Source organism: Gopherus evgoodei, chromosome 7, assembly GCF_007399415.2.
Source record: "Gopherus evgoodei ecotype Sinaloan lineage chromosome 7, rGopEvg1_v1.p, whole genome shotgun sequence".
Lineage (NCBI taxonomy): Eukaryota > Metazoa > Chordata > Testudines > Testudinidae > Gopherus > Gopherus evgoodei.
The window spans coordinates 19,468,615-19,483,460 of record NC_044328.1 but is presented as its reverse complement, the minus strand read 5'-3'; the positions used below and the strand labels follow the sequence as shown (position 1 = coordinate 19,483,460).

The 14,846-nt window shown below is 43.7% G+C and overlaps 1 protein-coding gene across 7 annotated transcripts in view; it reads right to left on the bottom strand.

The window, feature by feature from the left end:
* TACC2 (transforming acidic coiled-coil containing protein 2) overlaps positions 1–14,846 on the bottom strand; it is a 226,270-nt gene that overhangs the window by 109,874 nt on the left and 101,550 nt on the right. For all 7 annotated transcript variants that reach the window (XM_030569225.1, XM_030569228.1, XM_030569226.1 and 4 more), the window contains exons 8-10: positions 13,278–13,403; positions 6,070–6,138; positions 3,581–3,721 (exon numbers count right to left, since the gene is read on the bottom strand). In XM_030569225.1, the coding sequence (XP_030425085.1) occupies positions 3,581–3,721; positions 6,070–6,138; positions 13,278–13,403 (336 nt within the window). The remainder of the gene's footprint in view (positions 1–3,580; positions 3,722–6,069; positions 6,139–13,277; positions 13,404–14,846) is intronic.

Here is a 14,846-nt window from a genome sequence, read left to right as displayed (position 1 = left end):
ATATGGAAAAAGCTTTATTTTATAGAAAACGAGTGTGGCATCCTCTACTCAGACAATTCTCCACAAAGTTCACAGATCTCTGCAATCCTGCTGGCTATGCTATCTCATTTAAGAACCTTTTTCTTTCTTTCCCTCAACTTTCAGAGTTTTGTGTCTTGAGAGGTTCAAAAGAAAAAAAAGTGGTCCAATACAGTATCATGGTGGATCATCATTAAACAGAAGGCCCATCCTACCCATATGCTACTGCAGGTTGAATCTTCACATTCAGATCAGATCAGTGGACACAGTTTAAGACAGACAGCAGAAATGATCACTAACAGAAACGCATAAATGGAACAAACACACCTTAAAAACAAAAAACTAAAGGGGAAAATCAGAACAATAGAAACAATCATCACCCATCACTGCTCAAGTGCAGCAATGTCAACTTTACACCAGGAGCAGATAACTAGCTTCAAACACTAAGGGTATGTCTACACTGGCAAGTTTCTGCACCACAAGTTATACCACTTTTATTAAATATGCCGGAATTAAACTGCCACTACGTGTCCACACTGTACTACTTGTGATGCTGGAGCGCATCCACATTAGCAGCTCTTGCAATGGCAAAGAGAGTGGTGCATTGGGAGAGCTATCCCACTGTGTAACTGGCCGCAGGGTGCTTTGGGAAAGGTTTGTAATGCCTCATGGGGCAGGCATAGCATCGCATGATGCAGGTTTCCCAATCCCATTATTCCATGGGCATCCTACTACATTACTGGCTGCTTTTTAACTGAAGTGGGGCGGAGGGAGTGTGTGTGCGTATGGAGTGGGGGAGAGAGACAGTGTGTTTTGGGGACAGAAGGTGTGTCAGCATGCTATCTTGTAAGTTCAGACAGTGGCAGGAAGCAACCAGTCCTGAGGCAAGGGGAAACCCCAACTTCAGCCCCCACCCTCCCTGGGCTCTCTGCACAGCAATCTCTCTCTCTCAGACACACATGCACATAGACACCTGCTTCTGCGTTCAACAGCACCAGCATTCCACATTAATGGTTTGCTTTGTGTCCTGGAGCAGATCGGCACAGCACACAAGGGCTGTCAGAAATGGAGCTCTGAAAGGGGACGGGTGCATGTCTCCTGGGCAGCCAAGTTCAAAACAATGAGCATTATGGGACAGCTCCGGAGGCCAATTACAGCACAGAAAGCAATCAAGTGTCTACCCTGGCAATAGAGTGCTGGAGCCCCTGTGCAAACAGCCTTATGACTCTCGTCGAGGTGGGTTTTTGCAGCGTTGCAACTGATGAGTTTCTGTGCACAAAGTGGCTTGGCAGCGTGTACAAATCTGCAGTTTGAGTGCAAAAAGCTGCTTTACTGTGCAGAAACTTGCCACTGTAGACAAGCCCTAATGCATCGCTACATGTCCCAGACTATTAGTACCATGACTGGTATTTGCTACACTGTGGCATACACACTGGTTCCTGTCCCTATTTCGTTCATCAGCGAGGTGGGAATATTGCAGTGATAATGCACAGTCATTTTCATCTGTGAGTCAGAAAATTTTCCTGCTGAGAGCTGCATCTTTTGACATTTCTGTATACTGATGTATGTGGTTTCTCATAATCCATATGGTACTCATCACAAACTGCCAATCTAATCTGTAGGTGGAAGAAGACATTGTCCAGGGTGTGTCCACTTTACATTTTCAGTTGTGTTGTGGTTTTTCCATTAACAGATGTCCTAATATGAGCATGCCTTCACTCCCACACTGCTGTTGCACACCTGTTGACTGGTGTTATTTAGAGCACCTAACATAGATATCCAAGGGCATGTCTTATATTTACTAGATTTCAGGTGGGAGGATTCAGCTTATAGATGGTCTGAGACAAAAATGACAGTCTGTCAAATACCAGTGCATAGTTTATACAAATCTCTTTGGTCAGCTTGGGAACATTTAAGGAGGCCTATTTTCACCTGGAAATGGGAATAAATTGACATTTCTTCCATGAAACCAATATCAGGGGTTTCTTCTACGTGTAGAGCTAAATTCCTCCTTCGCTGACAACAGCTGTAGTATTGTGACCCTATGCACCCCTGTATTAACACACTCCTGCAATAACACCTCTCAAGGCATATTTTGTACAAATATCACACAAAAGCTAAAAACACTGGTTATTAAGATAATCATAAAATGCATGCGCGAACGTTATATATGAAGTTAGGAATTCGCTCTGTATGATGTCACTCAAATGTGTTTCAACCAGACACATCTGAGGAGTAAGTAAGCAGGTTTTTTTCCAGACAGAAGGTGCCTCCATCCAGGTGCAATCACAGACAATTGGCAGTCACAATCAAGTGGTCACCCACTGGCCTATCAGAGACTGCAGGGATGGATCAATTTGCACTGTAAAAAGCACCAGCTTGGAAGAAGCTATCATGAACCTTCTCCATAAGACTCCATGGTATCTTCCCTCACAGAAGGACCACTGAACTTTGAGAAGGCTACATTTCAAAAGTTCACTGGACTACAAAAGAGAGGGGCAAAGAACTCCAAGTGATCCTTCCCTAAGAAGGCAAAGGACCCAAGCACTTCGGACTCTGTGGGCAATCCTGATCAACAGGTGGTCAGCCATCTTGCTGGGAGGACGTGTGGTCAGAATTTCACCTTGATCCAAGACTGTAGTCACCAGAAAGTATTTTCCACTTGTATTTGTTTGCAACCATTGGTGACTTCATCCCTTATACTTGTACTCACTTAAAACCTCTCTTTTTAGATTAAATAAACTTGTTTTTCTTTTTTTTAAATCACAAGTCAAACACAGTACTGGATTGATTTAAAGTAACTCCGGGTAAAGCAATAAGTTGCCGTGTTTTTCTCTCTTTAAAAGAGCAGTGGATCTTATTACTCCTCTGACTGTTCCAGGAGAGGGCTCGACAATTCAGGGTAGATGGTTCTGGGGAAAATCAGCACTAGGGTGGGGGTGGGGGTCACTTGGCTATTAGGAACCAAGGCTGGTGTAGATCAGAGTGTGACTGTGGTGTGACAAGCCGGCTGAGTTGGAGTCTGAGCTGCTGAACCAGGGTTGCTCAACACAAAGTCACTCAGTGCATGCTTGTATCCTGGCTGGGCGCCTCCAGACAGGGAGGACCAGCAGCAGAGCATTTTAAGGCATTCAGAGTTATAGGACAAGCAGTACATAACCTCTCACAGAACTGAATTACACCCCAGATCCTGACAGGTATATCTTACTAGTTCATGCCGGATGATGCTAAGCACAACCACTATCCTGTCCTGGACCTGAACATACACAGTTCATCAGAAAAGCAATTCTTGAATCCAATTTCAAAATGCAAAATCTGGCTTAGTAACTCAATTCACTAGCACAAGATATAAAAAGATATGGAATATCAGAACCACCACCACTGACGCAATCCAAGCTCCCTCTCCTGGCCTTTGTGAATAGTGCATATCCAAGCGAAACAAGATAGTCGAGTACCTCTTTCCAAAAGCTACCAACCAGACACTTACATTTGGACAAACATATATTCTGAAGCAGGGAACACCCAAGACAGAAGTTGGATAAAACGCATCATTACACAATACCTCTTTATTTCCTTTGCCAATCCCTCACTGTCTTGAGCAAGTGATTCTACATCATCGGCTGGTGTAGGAGCCAAGGAAGCATCCTCAGGAACAGAAGTAACAGGGTTCTCAACTTCTTTGCAGCTACCAGGCTGGGAAATGCTGTAAAACAATTCAATTATTATAAATAACAACCTCTGCAAAATGTCATCAATGCCAAGAAGTTTTCAACAACATTTGCAAATTACTCTTGAGACACAAGCTTACTGTCAGACTGATTTGTTAGGAGTCTGCCGTGTTTTCTTTTCCCATATAGAGAGAGCCCGGAATAAATAAATAGCTAATAGCTACTAACTATCTACTTGGCAGTTCTGCTGTATAGTGTCTTTATGCAATGATCTCAAATCACTTTGCAAACCATAATTAATCCCCACAACACCCCCAAGAGGTTGAGAGTTCAGCAGTTTGTCATTTCCAATCCTAAAAAACAATAGTAAAGATTTATTTGTTGAAACTTTCAATATGCTGCAGAACTAAATGAATTCTCACTATAAAAACATTAGGATTAGAGATCTATAGTATTGTTTTCATACCAAGCAACTGCCACCATGTTGCTAAGTTTCACAGTGCTGAGTTTAGAATACATATAAGATTTCAGTTCATGAATTTCAAAATAGGTAAAATACATTTTTTAAAAAGCCAACAGGGCGTTTCAAGGATGATGGTGACAGCAAAAAAGTCATTTTGGTAACGGAGTGCCCTCTCCTGACTATATCAGGAAAAATACTGGGGATAAGTAACAGCTGCAGTTTTGTCGGAGTGTTTTTTTGTTGTTTTTTTTAAATGACAAGCCACAGGATAGTGTACAGTGAAAAGGACACAGGACATTTAAGAACAGCAGAAACAGGCATGACACCAGAGACAAAACATTACTGTTGTCTTTATTCCATTTTCGAGCAATCAGAACAGGAATCTCGTGTTACAACATTGAACACCTTTGAATATAAGTGTTGCGATAATGGAGCCAATCTTTGTCCAGCTGTCCAAATTTTTCAGAATGGTCTTTTTTTTTTAAATCTACAGTGGGGAGGAAGGGAGTCTTGCATTTAAACCATGAAAGAATTAAGCTTTCAATTAGGATATTTTCAAATACTCAGTCCAACATGTAATACCTCCAGAAATAGGCTTTCACCCACTGCACACAGTCAACACCTGTATTTGCATCCAAAAAGAATGTACGCAAAAGTGACTGGAATGCGGATAGGTAGCCCTCTGTGGATACAAAATTTGTATCCGCATCTGATCCTCAAACATGGTCCACAGATATCTATGTCCCTGGATATAAAGTGTGTATCTGCAGATTTGCAGGGCTCTTGATATAAAATTTGGATCTGCATCCATCCATGATCCACAGAGATATGCATCTGGGGATACCCATAGATATAAAGCAGATATCCAGAGATTTGCAGGGCTCTGCTGATCTGTGGGAGACAGCCTTCCTCCTCAACTAGAGCAACCTCCATGAAACCCCACCTGGCAACAGATGTCTCAACTTCGCAAATTACAAAACTCAGGAAGGGACAAGCAGTGCATGTGCAAAACCTGCACAGCAGGTTCTGTTAACTAGAGAGAAGACCACCATTTAGCATACAAATGCATCTGCAGCATCATAAAAACAAAATCATTAACCAAATGCAAAAATTAAAAAGAATGCTGTCAGGCTTTATAAAATGAACAGCAATACAACTAGTCAGAACATGCTGCTGTAACATAAATAAAAATCCCCTGCCCTCTTTGCTCATAGGCTTCCTTTCTGCTACAGGCAGTGCTGTCCTAACCCATCCTGTTTCTCCAGTTCAGGCTCCTTTCCATCTGTTAATAATTTTAAACCATTTAGTAACTACACTTTTTCTGCCTTTGTCTGCAAATGATTATTCTAATGCAGAATAAAAAAATTCTTCTGGAGTTTAGTTTAAGTAATTATGGTTCTTGCAGGAAAACACCCAGTGTAAGACAACACTATTGGTACAGATCAAACCAGACCAGGTTATAGTTAAGTGACAAAAACCAGGTAAAGAGCCATGGGCAACAACACAGATCAGTTCACACTATTCTCTTTAGGTAAGCAGAACTTGCTTTGGGGGCTTATAGGGTTCTCTAGTCTCCTGACATGCATGCATGCATGTATATGTATTAAAGTGGTGAGATCTGCACTCACTTTGATCTCTTCTGGGAGTAAGTTTCACATTTTGAAAGAAACAAGCTATTTCCTTTTTCATTTACTATTTTTCCCTCAGCTAAAAACGGCCTTTGTCCTTATATAGTAATAATGTCAAATATATACAGCATTTGTATGACTATATAGGGTCACACCAAAATTCAAAAAAAATACCAAAAGCAAAAAATAAACTGCCAAAAATAAGTGAGCATCGAACATCTGTTACAAGCGTAAACAGAGCATCACAAAACGAAACAAATGCACAAGGAGGCTAGTCAAGACAGGAACTCACCAAATATACTTAAGATTCATGGGGTGTTTTTCAATACATGTACACTCTCCCAAATACTGCAAGAATATTCTGAAATAAAGGCACACTAGTGAGCTGCTTACAACAGTACTCTCTCCCTCTTTTTCTCTCTCCCTCTCACTCACTCACTTTTTGATTCTCTCCCACCAACATTCCTTCAAGTCTGCACATAAAAGAGAAACATTTACCATGGAAACGTATTTTGTCTCTTGTCATTTCTAATGCATGTTTCAAAATGAAACTAGTTGCCAAAACTGATTTTTTAATAGGGATGGTTTACTTCGTATGGGCTATGACATAACCCATGTTGATAAAAACAATTTTCAAACACTTCACATTTAGAGAGCACTTTGCATTTTTCAAAATGTTATATAAAACATGACTAAATTCCCACAATGACTGTGTGGGGCTGGTAACTATATTGGGCTCTGTTCATTGGTTATGGAAATAATGCCAGAGTGATTTCGATACAGACAAAACAATCATTCAGGACGTAGAAGTGGGATGAAGTGCTGCTAGCATGGGCGTGCAATTCATTTCTTGCGTAACTTGTTTAACCACCCATAGTTGGGTTCAGGCCAGAGGGAATGTGGTCTGTGCAAAGTGAGACCTGTCTGCCATTACTAGCTGCTGCACTCGTGCAGCAATGATGTCAGAGTGACTGAACTCGGGGTCTGTCTAAACTGCAGCTGGGAGCGAGCCTCTCAGCCTGGGCATACAGACTTGTGCTACCTCCACTCAAATTACCAAGCTAAACACAACAGTGTGGACACTGTGCCATGGGTGGCAGTTCGGGTGAGCCATGGGAGCTTGGACCCCAGGAGTCGGGCAGTCTTGGATTCGGGTGGCTAGCCCCGAGCTGCCACTCATGCTGCAATATCCACACTGCTGCATTTAGCAAGCTAACCTGAATGAAGCTGGAGCTCACACCCAACTGCAGTACAGACATACCTTCAGCGTCTAAAGTAAATAGGTTCACCCAACCCTCCAGTTTGACCACGGTGCAACTCTGTCTTTCCCGCAGCATCTGCACCAGCTCACAACCCCAAATTTGCAGTGCCGACGTTAGAACTCAACAGTCATTACTGAAACATGATTCAGTATGAAACTGTTTTAGTCTCAAAGCAAATTGGCAGCATGCCCACTAGGTCTAGCTAAAACACCTCCAGAGACACCAGCTGTCCACTGCAGCTCCCAGAGCTTTTTAAACTCCTGCCTCCACAATCATTAACCTACTGAGCCGAGCTCGTCAGAAAACAAATGTTTTTCAAACTCTGGGGGTTTTTTGTAAAACAAAAATTTTGAACAAAACTTCCTGACAGCCTCTATTGCTAGATTCCCCTGTTCCTGCACAGATTGCCGTGAGGAACAATCCCCAAGAAGCCTTTGCTGTGTGGGCACATTTTGCAATTAGGCTATGCCCACTTCTCTGTATAACAGTGCTGCCCTTAGTATATTTTAATACCACCATCACAGATGAACGTCACTCACATTTCACGCCCTCGCGGTTGCCTGATTCACATGCAGAGTCAGTTTCCACACCAGGAACTCAATTTGACACAACATCCCTGACTAACATCTACTTTGCAGATTAGAAAACTGAGGTAGAGAGATTAATTGATCTTTTCTGAGGCCTCACAGCGAGTCATAGCCTGGCTTAGAGCAACCGATTTCCTAGCTCCCATAGCTGAGCTCCACCAATCTCACTTGCCTTTTAATATTTTTAAATACTTACTGTGTATTTTGTATCCATTATTCTTCCCTTGCTCAGCTTGAGCAACCGGGCTAGATGCTGGGAAATGCCAACGGGGAAGGAACTTTCCTCCTCAAGCTGTGAAGCAACAGCGATGCAGCTGCCACACCAATTTAATGGCTAGGGAACAGCTCTCTTTCATAGATGGAAAAGTCTAGAGGATCTTCACAGCATCAAATCCCTTGGTCTGTCTCTCTGGGCTCTGTACCATATTGGGGATGTCCCTGACCTCCCTAGCCCGCTCCACAGCCTCTCCAAAGTCTTTCCTTCCCTATGTACAGTGGCACTGTTGCTACTAAGACCATTTGCACTTCACAGCAGTTGGAAGGTTTGCCCTTGGATTAGTAAATACAGCAAAACTATCTTCTCATGAAGCACATTTATGTGGACTGGCGGGGGGTGGGGGAAGAGGGCTGTTTTATGTCTGGAATGGAAATGGCTTGGCAGAACAGTTGGTGAACTCATTACCTATTTAGTGTTAAGACACTATTCTATGGGTCTGGTAAATAAAACCCACTTACATGGGCCAGACCATGTGGTGCGCTCTCTGATCAATATGTTATCACTGGGAGAGGGTAGGGAAGAAAGCTGCTCTCAAGGACCAAAACAAAGATATAATTTCTTGACTGGACAGATGGAGGGACAGTATCTGATCTCATATTACACACTGCCATCTGGAAGACATTAAGCACAAACTGACCCCTACTTTATGTGCTTCATTATTTTTCCTGTCAAAGTGCACTCTATCTGAATTCTAAGACATCCCTTATGGGTAAACATACACATGGAAGCAAAAGCAACTATATATAAGTCAACCAAAAAATTGCAACCAAAATTGCTTTGTAATTTGATTTGATTTCTGCTAAAGTGGAATAGCACTGAGCCATCTGTCTTGCAATACACTAAGTTTTGAACAGAATAATAAGGGATAGGAGGCAGACACTGTGTGTATGTGCACTGAAAAAACTTTTCAAAGTAATATCAAAAAGCAACTGTGGAATAATTCTATGCAAAAGCAACAGCAGTAACGTGGCTTTGTTCAACTAAATAAGCAAACATAAATTACGCATAACGGAGGGTGATAGAAGGTGAGACACCACTAAACGATAAATGTAACAAACATTTTGCTCCGTTGTTTTAAACATCCTCCTCGGTCAAGAAGCATCTGATTCTGATCTAATTTACACGTTTTAAATCCAGAGTAATCCAGTTAAGTTTAATGATATTGTTTGTTTTATACCAGTATGAGGCCTTGGCTACACTCAAACTTTACAGCGCTGCAACTGGGGTGTGAAAAAACACCCCCCTGAGCGCTGCAAGATACAGCGCTGTAAAGCGTCAGTGTAATCAGGGCAGCAGCGCTGGGAGTGCGGCTCCCAGCGCTGCACGCTACACCCGTAAGGGATGTGGTTTACATGCAGCGCTGGGAGAGCTCTCTCCCAGCGCTGCCGCTCTGACTACACTCACACTTCAAAGCATTGCCGTGGCAGCACTCCCGCAGCGCTGCCACGGCAGCGCTTTGAAATTCCAAATGTAGCCATACCCTGAGATTTTTACTGCCTTGCTTTTGTTTGTTTGGAATGGGAATTTAAGAAGTGAGCTCCAGCCACACTGAGTTTGAACACTTCTTCCAGGAGTGACATTCACAGAAGTTATAGTAGATCTATCGCCATGACACTGCCAAGTGCCCAAGCAAGACAAATTTTTAGCAAATAGCAGGGAATGAAAACAACAAGGAGTCTGGTGGCACCTTAAAGACTAGCAGATTTATTTGTGCATAAGCTTTCGTGGGTAAAAAACCTCACTTCTTCAGATGCAGGGAATGAAAGTTGCCAAGAATAACAGGCAGACAGGTACAAAGAAAAAGAGTCCTGTGGCACCTTAGAGACTAACAGACGTATTGGTGCATAAGCCTTCGTGGGTGGACCACATGTGTCTGATGAAGTGGGTATTCACCCACAAAGGCTTGTGCTTCAGTACGTCTTCTGTTAGTCTATAAGGTGCCAGAGGACACTTTGTTGCTTTCTACAGACCCAGGCTAATACGGCTCCCCCTCTGATACAGGTACAAAGAATATAACTTGGCTTTGATGTCTAAACTCATCATTGTTCTTATTTTCTCTTCTTATCAATCCATCTCAACAAGAACCAACCTGTGCCGTGATTTTTTAAGAACATTGAGTTTAATAAAGTTCTCTGGTTACAGGTTCACTCTAATTGCTCAGTGTATTACTCACCTGCCTTTTAATGCACTTTGGCAATGGATTGAAGGGATTTCTAGTTTCATGCTAAATACCTCTATCCCCAGCTGCCATTTTGTTAACTCCTGCAACAATGTGTGGTGTGTGGTGATATCCTTGCATTTTCCACAGTGACATTATACAGAGATCAAGTCTAGCCCAGACTAAACTGATCCCTACACACTGTACTCCTCAGCAGAAAATTTCACAGCTACCCAGCATAGACTGGGGCAATCACAAATAATTATAGTATTAAGTAATAATACTCCTATTAAATCACGTTAACATGAAAAAGTCTGTGGCAGTAACTTCTGGGAAGAAATGAGAAAAATCAATCTAACATCAAAAAAATGGTAACCCCCCCCATGTCAAAATCTTATTAAACCATTTCTTCTATTTGATACAATTAACCTTAAACTTAGCATCCATGGGAGGAAGACAGACATACGTCTGACTTACAGGAGTTCATGAGGTTTTCATAATAATGAAGATACCACAGAAGATTGCTCTTCTTGATTTCTTTCTAAAATAACAGCTAGTTGGCACTGTAGATCTGTCTGATTGTCTCTGTAGGAGCACAAACTAAACATCCACCCAAAGGCAGCATTTGTAGATGCTGCTGAAACTGATGTTGTAACCCTTTCTTATTTTTCTGCGATCAGAAAGATGCTCATAGCTTCAACCCATTAACAGTTCATTCTCTTTCCAACAGGCTCATCATTATGGTAGAAATTCAGAATCATAATGATGAAGAAGCCTACTTCAGTGTAAACAGTAACCAATTATGTTTGTAAAGGAGCCATCCATGAAATCTGCATATTAATTAAGATCCTTGCAGTGACAGCAGGAAGAAATCCCTAACTTCTCATCCTTATCTCCCCAAAAACATATGCTAATTACCCATAAGTTGTTAGGAAGAGTTTTGTTTAACTTGCCTCTTTTCAACCTCAATTCTTCCTATTGTGAATTAAAGTAATATAGTATCTGAAATAGCAGAGGGAAAAAAAGACAGGTTAAATTTTCAAAATGTCAATGTGATTTAGGAGCCTAACCCCAGTCTACACTAAAGGCAAGGCAGCTTATGTCGACCTAACTATGTAAGTGTCTACACTAAAATTTCACTCCTTCTGACTAATACCTACTACACCAGAGGTGTGCAAACTACTGTCCCTCCTTCTCCGCAGCCTCGTGGGCAGCACTATGGGTGGCGGGGTTGTGCGCTCCTGCTGAACAGCACAGCCAGGGCCGGCGCTACTATTTAGGCAGCCTAGGCAATCGCCTAGGGCGCCAGGATTATTGAGGGGGCGGCATTTTGCCGGGGGGGCAGTAGGTGGCTCCGGTTGACCTGCCACAGGCATGCCTGCGGAGGGTCCGTTGGTCCGCGGCTCCGGTGGAGCTGCCGCAGTCATGCCTGCGGATGGTCGGCTGCTCCCACGGCTCTGATGGACCTCCCGCAGGCATACCTGCAGCAGCTCCACCACAGCCACGGACCAACGGACCCTCCACAGGAATGCCTGCGGCAGCTCCACCGAAGCCGCGGGATCAGCGCGAGGAGCGGCGAAATGGCCGTGCGCCTAGGGCACGAGAAACCCTGGCGCCGGTCCTGAGCACAGCAGCATGTCTGGGTCCGGCCGGGCAGCGCAGCTGCCAGACAAGCTGCTCTAAGTGGCATGGTAAGGGAGCCAGGGGGTTAGATAAGGGGTGGGGAGTTCCGGGGGGCAGTCATGGGACAGGGAAGAGGGGGCGGTTGGATGGGGTGGAGGTTCTGGGAGGCAGTCAGGGGGTGGGGAGGGTTGGATAAGAGTGGGAGTCCCGGGGGGTGTCTGTCTGGGGGCGGGGGTGTGATTAGGGGTCAGGAGACAGGGAACAAGAGGGGGTGGATAGGCATGGGGTCTTGGAGGGGCCTGTCAGGGGGCGCGGGTGTGGATAGGGGTTGAGGCAGTCAGAGGACTGAGAGCAGGGAGGGTTGGATAGGGGGTGGTGTCCCAGGGACAGTTGGGAGGGGGTCCTGGGAAGGGGCAGTCAGGGACAAGGAGCAGGGGCGGTTGGATGGGTCAGGAGTTCTGAGGGGGGCAGTCAGGAGGTGGGAAGTGGGAGGCGTCGAATAGAGAGTGGAGGCCAGGCTGTTGGGAGGAACAGCCTCCCCTACCCGGTCCTCCATACAGTTTTGAAACCCCAATGTGGCCCTCAGGCCAAAAAAGTTTGTCCACCCCTGCGCTACACTGACTTAACTCCACCTCCACAAGGTGTAGAGCCAAGATCGATGTAGTTACGTCAATACAGTCTCAGTGCAGACACTGCATTGTTTATATTGATTGTTGCTGGCTTGCAGAAGCTGTCCCACAATGCCCCACACTGAAAATTCAATTGGTGCAAACACTTCTGGTGAAGGAGCACGCTGCTGACACAAGAAACAAAGTGAGGACACGCACAAGCGATGAAATTACCGCAGCGGCTGTATGTCGACATAAGTCAGGTCAACTTAATTTTGTAGTATAGGCAAGCTCTTAGTCCCATTTTCAAAATTATTAGGCAGTTAGGAGCCTAAAACTCAGTGTCTGTAGATTCCTTAGGGCCTAAGTCACTTTTGAAAATGACTTAGATGTTTAAGAAAATTTAACCCTATAACTACATCTACTGTTGAAAGTTTAAAACATGAACTCCTATCTCTCAGCCCTTCCTTTCTTGAAAGTTCAACTGCAAACAATATAGGTAAGAGCAACAGTAATCTGCTCACATCACTAAAAAGGTAGCATATAATAAAAACTGGAATTTCCAATCCACTCCAGATAACTAACTTTGTTGCTATCAGCATCATTCCAGCAAAGAATCTGGCAAATTTAAATATTAGGAGAAAAGGTCTAAACATGAAGGGCCAACTCACCTTGTGCTGAGAAAAAGGTGTAAGTCAATAAAGGCATAAATTGCATCTGTCTGTTCTACCAGCCATTGCTGTGCCCAGGGGAAGGATATGCCACTTTTCCTTGCAGATTCTGTTTGAGGGGCAGCTTTAAATTCTGGCATAGACTCTACAGACGCTTCAGTGACAGGCTGCCAAGAAGAGGCACTGAAACAGCATATCATCTAGATGTACTAGACATACCCTTATCCCAAAACCAGTGGCTAGTATACTCCCTGACACAAGGAAGTTTTCAGTTGCTTTCCGTCACCATGACTGTAATGAGTCCCTTACTGTACCTTGCTGCAGTCAGCTCAGCAGCACCCAGAGCAGCAACATTTTCACAAGGCAGAGAATCAGCTAACAGTTGTTTGGAAGAACCAGGGGAAGAAGCCAATTTTATGACATCACCTGGCACAGGAGAACTGTATTAAAAAAAAAAAGAGAGAGAGAGAGATGGAAAAATGGCACAGTTTGAGGTCTTTATAGAATTACAATTGCTTTTAATCCCTACATCTGGAGACATTGTTTAGCATAGGTAGTCTATAGCAACCTTACGTATATGTTTCCATGTGCATTACCTAATGCAGGGAAAGAGTTTTTTTAAAATCATCGATGTGCATGGCTCAACTGTCTAGCCTTTGTGTGTGCACATGCCTGTTTGAAGTCAGCAAGACTTTGACCTGCATAAAGGCTGCCTTATTGCATAATAGTGAGACAATGCCAGTTTTGCTTACAATATTAAGAATGGATGGGAAAATAAACTAGTGTCTGACAATAGAGATGGCAAGATTTCCTTATGCTGAGATTCATAAGAACTTTTTTCAAACCAACAAGGCAGAGCTGCATAAGCAAGAGTGAGGAGTGGCTAGGGTGTAGTGGGAGCACTAGGAGAAACTGAGTCAGCCAGAATTCCTCCTGGAACTCCCAGGGAGTGAACCCTGTAGCAGCAGCTCCAGCCATCCTTGCAAAGGGTACAAAGTCCACTCTCTCCCCACACTGCTACCATTTCCATTAGCTGCCAGAGGGAGAGCAACTCTGGTTACTTCACACTTTATTTTCTGGACACCTCAGGACTGTGCCTGGCTACAACAAAGGGGCACAGAACATGGGATGGCTCCTTATGCCATTGTTCCACATCCTCTTGCATATCACAGAATCATACAAATGTAGGGCTGGGAGGTACCTCTAGAGGTTGTCTAGTCACACTGAGGCAGGACCAAGTATACCTGTATATACACCAAGTATATCCATGCACAGCAGGACACAAACTGGATCTAAAATCTTGTTAACACTTTCTGGTGTGTAAGCGCTGAGCGATGGATCAAAGTAATGTTATATACCAAAAACATTATCAAATCCATAAGGAAAGAGTATTCTCTGAGGAAGTTATTTCTGTGAAGTCACCAGAGTCACTGTACTGCCACAAACCACAAGAGAGCAATGCCCTCAGAATTTATCGTGGAGTCCTTTTGTCAAATTTGCCCAGATGCTCAAAAGGTATTTAAGCACCTAATTTACATTGTAATCAATGGGAGTTAGAGTAAATATCATTGAGGATCTGGGCCATAAAGACCAAAACCTCGGGAAATGGCAAGTAGCTCCAACACCCATTGAAGTCAATGGGAATTGCAGATAAGAACATAAGCACGGCCGTACTGGGTCAGACCAAAGGTCCATCTAGTACAGTATCTGTTTACCGACAGTGGCCAATGCCAGGTGCCCCAGGGAGTGAAGCTAACAGGCAATGATCAAGTGATCTCTCTCCTGCCATCCATCTCCAGCCTCTGGTGAACAGAGGCTAGGGACACCATTCTTTACCCTTCCTGGCTAATAGCCATGTACGGACTTAGCCACCATGAATTTAT